Below are 6000 nucleotides of genomic sequence, written 5' to 3' on the forward strand. Positions count from 1 at the left end.
ACATTAAAGAAAAGGTACATTCGTCAAGAGTCAAGAATCATCAGATACAACACTTAATAATAGTCATAGGGTACAATAATTTCAGTTATTTCAACTGAAGTTGTAACCAACAGAGAGCCTCAGCACTAGGAGCAAATCCATACTTGTCAATGGTATAAAGTTCAAGTTATGCCTTTCTTGCATTTTGTTATCAATGAAAAAAAGGAACTGATCCACTTCATGAAAGTGAGTTCTAAATTCTGGCCAAGAATAGCCATTGGCCTCCAATATTCTTTGTGACAGTGGAAGACCCTCACCATTGCAACTTTTTCCAAATGCCAAGTTGGGTTTCAAAGTTGGCAGAAAAAGTTGCTTCACAGTGGATCTTTGCATGTTGAAAATCCCAGGTTTAATTCATAGACTCTCCAGATAAAACTGGAAAAGGCTCTTGTTTGAATCCTGTAATTAACCTAATCAGAGAGCAGTGAGCTAGATCAGGAGTTCCCAACCTGGGGTGCTCGCACCCCCTGGGGGTGTGAGACGATATTCCAGGGGGTGTGAGAAAAGTCCAGGTAAATAATAGGATATTGGCTATATGTTGGCATTTTTATTTTCAGGAGGTGCAAGGTTCGAGTGAAATTTCTTTAGGGGCGCGGGGCAAAAAAAAGGTTGGGAACCACTGAGCTAGATGGACACAAGCCTGGTTGGGCCTGGTTCCTATTTTAAATCTTTTTTTGGGGGGGAGGGGGTAACAATTGTGGAATTTGTAAACTTGTGGAAATTGTAAATGTTATGAAAACGCTGGCATTATCTCCAAATATCAGATAAGAAGCATCTAAGACAAATTGCTTTTCCTGTGGGATGCTGTGTACTTGCATTTCATTACAATCGCTCCAGAAATTCCTGCAGATGACTCCTTTCCTTTCCCATTTTTCCCAGCCTTGTTCTACTTCCCCCATGGTTCCCATCTGGATCCATAAAGACAAATAATGCGGCATTTTAGAAACAGTAGGTTGTTTTCATTTCTTAGGCTTGCAAGTCAGACAGTCAACTGAGGTAAAAGACAGTCGGTGGAGGGAAGGCAATCTCATGTGGGATTTTTAAACAGGTTACATGTGCTTTTCTTGCCTGGGTTGGGATGAGCAGAAGAGAAAGTCTTCTTGCACCCCATTTAATTCTTAATGAACTAAGGATTTGTAAACCTGAATATAGTCCGATACTCTTACTTGCTGCAATCACATCCTCTGGTGGGGGACCACTCACAGATCTAAGCTCAAATCTATCTTTTCCATCACCTACATCCATGCTTGCTACAAGATTTCAATGTATGGTTATTTGCTTCAGGGATGAAATAGCCATCCAATGTGCCACACATAATCTTTCAATGCAATCTCAAACCACTATGGATTTGTCCTAGGTTTACATTGCATTTCTAGCGTTATGCCTCTTTGCCTTCTATAACATGCTGAATCATAAAAGTCTGACAATCATCTGCTTTCCTGTCTCCTATTATTATTAGTGGCTCTAACAAGTGATTCTCAAATGGTCTACAGCAAGGTCTGAGGAAGAAACTAAGGAAACTGCATATTATATTGCTGTCTCTCTCCTTGGTGTGTGTGTGTGTGTGTGTGTGTGTGTGTGTGTGTGTGTGTGCTTTTTAGTCATTCTTGATCCTGCAATCCCATGGACAAGTCCATGCCTTTTTCTTGGCAACATTTTTTGAAAATGTTTTGCTATTGTCTTCTTCCTAGAGAGAGAGACTAACTGGCAAAAGTCACCAAGCTGACTTTTGTAGTTAAAAAGGACCAGAACTCATAGTCTCCTGATTTCTAGCATGGCTCCTTTAACTACCCTTCATGTAGAAGAGAGAGAGAGAGAGAGAGAGAGAGAGAGAGAGAGAGAGAGAGAGGAGGGAGGGAGGGAGAGGGAGGGAGGGAGGGAGGAAGAGAGAGAGTTTTGAAGGACTCAATGAACTTGAATGGTAAAAAAAATATAAGTTTATCTTCACTAACTGAAATTTAATTTTTCACTCATTGATTATTGTAAGCATGAATGTATGGTCAAACTTCAACCATGTTCATTAACTTAGTATAATATTAAATGGTTATTAATTTAATTCATTAATTAATAATAAAACTATTATATTGATATCTTTTAATGTTTTGATAACTATTTGAGAGTAATTGGCTTCCTTTGTAATGCAATTGATATTGCAACACACACACACACACACACACACACACACACACACACACATACATTTAGGTTCTTTTTCTGAGAAAGGAGATATAGGATTCACCATTCTCTCAAAAAAGTCCATGTTACAAAAAGATTAAAAACTCCTGCTCTAAATATGAAAAAAGTCATCTACTGTTCTCCATATGTATGCAGATCAAAGATATTTTTTAATCGTTATACAGATCCAGTTAAATACCAGTCATGTTTTGGATTAACTGGTGACCCCAAAGCAGATCACACTTATTTGTGGCAAAAGTTCAAACATTATTCCTTTGCATCTTTCATGCTCGATTATCCTTGTGTTAGAATGATGGCTACCTTGTTTTGCTCATCTTTAGTCTAAAGGGCTCAAACACATGCAACTTCTCTGTCTACTTCCACCAAGCTGGATATGGCTTTAGAGGTAAGACAGTGTTGATAGCATTATGTACAAGTCAAAACATCAGAGATTGCAGCAAACCTTAAAGATAGCAATTCTACTCCTGCCTACCTCTGTCCAGATGCTCTTAGTTTTTCTCCTAGGTGTGACCTTCAATAGTGGATCAAAACACTGGATAAAATAGAACAACGCCAGAGGGATCTGGCTTGGTTGAGTGTCTCAAGATTCCAGCAACAAGCAGAAAAAATTGCATTAGAGATTTTATACTGAAAGCCCTAGTGATATTTGACAAGTAGTCTGAATAGCTCCTGGGAGGCTGGTCTCTAATGCCAAAACTTTGGAGTCAGGTCCTATAAAACAAGTATAGAGTTGGCATCCCAAATCACAAATGAGTTTGTTTATTTTGGAGATGTCCTCATATATTTTTAGATGATTTTTCTGCAAGAAAAATTAATATGGCTACCACTCTGGGAAGTTTACACTTTCCATCTTTGAATGATGTCATATATTGAAATCTACTAATAAGATAGAAGCCCCTCACATGCTGTGATACAATACAAATTACAACTATATTAGAAAGCAAAGACTTAAATGTAGGTAAAGGAAATGACTTGGCTGCAGATGATAGAACAATACATGAGACTGCCGCAGCAAAGATCACAGTTTAATTACCAACTTGCAAGATAACAAAAGAGCTTTTAAAAAAATGCACTAGTTTTCTTTTATTGTTGTTCTTTTCCTCAGTTGTTTACCTTACTACTGAGCTTTTCCTGGTTTTCAAAAATCAGATCATTGAAGAACTGGAGAAATTTTGGAGCTTTCTTTATATTATTTTTACTTTGAACCTGATCAATGCAATAACAAGTATTTTGCAGTACTGGTTCATCTGAATTATTTGGAAGTGAGGTGAAATCACCCAATCTGAAGTGACAACAAAAATGATGAAACAGTACACCAGTGAGCCATTGTTTAAAGGCAGTGTGAAGTGAGTAATTTAGGAAAAACTATAATATTAATTTAAGAAATATGATATTGTGATAGAAAGATACAAAACTGACAAGAACAATGCATGGAAATGCCTCCTAATTTTATTTTTTTTAAAAAACAAATCCCTATTGTATTTTAACTGCAGTTCTTTCTGTGTCCTGGTTCCTTGGGATATGGATGAATGGATTCAACACAGATGTTACAGTCCAGACAAAGGTTGTTTTTTGGGGTTGAGAAAACAGAGGCAAGCTAGAAACTAATACTATCAGAGAACAAGATTATCTCAATAAGTTAGAACTGCCAAGGGGAAGAGGCCCTGTGCCTCCTAGGTTTTAAAAGAACCTTGATAACAGTAGAGAATATGCCTTCATGGGAGATAATGATGATGGCTAAAGGCCCTCGTACCCTCCACCTCCTCCTCCCCCCACCTCAAAAAAACCATCCAGCAACTATGGAAATGTCATTCTGCTTGTTCTTATTTTCTTAAGAAAGCTCTCATCCTGCCAAGAAGTCTCACTATTGCTGACTTTACCTCCTGGTTCCTTAGTGTATAGATGAAGGGATTCAGCATTGGTATCACCACTGCATACAAGAGAGAGATAAAAGTGCCTTTTTGGGCTGAGTACGATGAAGGAGGCTGGAAATAAAGGCAGCTGATAGTGCTGTAGAACAAGATCACCACAGCCAGATGTGAGCCACAGGTAGAAACCGCTTTGCATTTCCCAGCTGTTGAGGGGATTTTCATGATTGTGGAGAATATTAGTGCATAGGAGATAATGATGACAGCTAAAGGCCCCAGCAAATCCATCACCCCTTCCGTCTGTACCAAGAACTTTATGTGCCTTGTATTAGAACAGGACAATTGCAGGAGAGGGTAGACATCACAGAAAAGATAAGGGATTTCCATAGAGGTGCAGAAAGAAAGGCGTGATATCAGAAGGGTATAGAGTAGAGAGTGGAGCCCGGAAACGATCCAGGATCCAGAAACCAAAAATAGGCAGCACTTGTGGCTCATCACAGTGAGGTAATGCAGTGGGTGACAGACAGCCACGTAGCGGTCATAAGCCATGCAGGCAAGGAGGAAGTTATCTGTGTTACCAGAGGTGAGAAAGAAATACATCTGGGTCAAGCATTCATTGAAGGCGATGGTCTGAGTCCGAGACATCAGATTTATCAGGATTTTGGGAATGGTAGTGGAAACAAAAAGGATGTCAGCCAGGGAGAGATGACTCAGGAAGAAGTACATCGGGGCCTGGAGGAGATGATTGTCTAAGTGGGTAAGCAAGACAATGAGAAAATTCCCTAGGAGGGCCAGCAAATAAATGGACAGAAAAAGCAGGAAGAAAAGGTTCTGATATTCAGGTCTACTGGAGATCATCAAAAGGGTTATTTCTGAGTTGTCTGTTTGGTTCTGGTTTGCCATTTCACAGCTGAAAAAGAATGAGAAAGAGATTAATATCTGATTTAACTATACATTTCCCTTTTATCTCTGGCAGGGGGCTATAGATGTACATGATAATTTTATTTCTAATGTAGGCCACAGCTTGGCTCTTTTCTTTCCTTTGGCCTTATTTACTTTTGGGGTGATATGGCAGTATGCATACAGACACACCCATTTATAGAAGCTTACAGCTACAGATTTTAAGCTAGTATATTCTTCCTTTTACACAATATGTCTCAATTGTCCACAAGTTTCCAAGCACGCCTATGAACATCACTACCTAATAACAGTGATTCACTGCATTTATTAATTGACAATTTCAGCAAATAAATTAAGCACTCTCTGGGTTTTAGATGTCGGCAATAGCTTGACTTTTATTTTAGTTGTTTTGGAAAATGTTGATGATGCACCAGACTTTCTGCAAGACAACCAAGCAGAATTGTTGAAAAGCTTGATCTAAAATCAACACAACTGTTCTTTTGACAAATATCATATACTGGGGTTAACAAATACTCCTTGGTTAACATTTATGGGACTCTGCATTGATCAGACCCACATCCTTGGACCAACATCAAATTCCTTCATTTGTATTGATCTATATGTCCCAAATGAATCTCTTTGGGCAACGGTTTCAGGTAGATTTATGCCAAATCCTTTCTAATATTCAATATATTTAATTTGAGAATGGTGTTTATGTTAGGATAAAAATATAACAAAGCTGTGTTTACTGGAGATGAAACAGATACCTCTGTCATTCTGGAGTCTAGTACCAGGATTGCTTTATCATCCTCTATATAGAATATGAGTCTGCCATTTTGATTTTTTTGTAAATAGATTCACAGTATTTTTGTTTTAGTTTTATCAATGAAATTATAGTCCAGTCTATATCTATAAGGTCAGGGGCTTTTACTTTTTTCCTTCAAATGCTGAAGTTAGTTGGTTGGCATACCTTATATCTGTTTGAAAGTTGTATATT

At 38.2% G+C, this 6000-nt stretch overlaps 1 protein-coding gene across 1 annotated transcript; it reads right to left on the reverse strand.

Annotated features, from left to right (window-relative positions):
• Positions 1-4058: 4058 nt before the first annotated feature.
• LOC113443364 (olfactory receptor 1F1-like) lies at positions 4059-5006 on the reverse strand. The gene has a single exon (XM_026711544.2). It carries the CDS (start codon positions 5004-5006, stop codon positions 4059-4061), a length of 948 nt encoding a protein of 315 aa, XP_026567329.2.
• Positions 5007-6000: the final 994 nt, after the last annotated feature.

Source organism: Pseudonaja textilis, chromosome 2 (genome assembly GCF_049901715.1).
Source record: "Pseudonaja textilis isolate UNSWEBS1 chromosome 2, rPseTex1.2, whole genome shotgun sequence".
Lineage (NCBI taxonomy): Eukaryota > Metazoa > Chordata > Lepidosauria > Squamata > Elapidae > Pseudonaja > Pseudonaja textilis.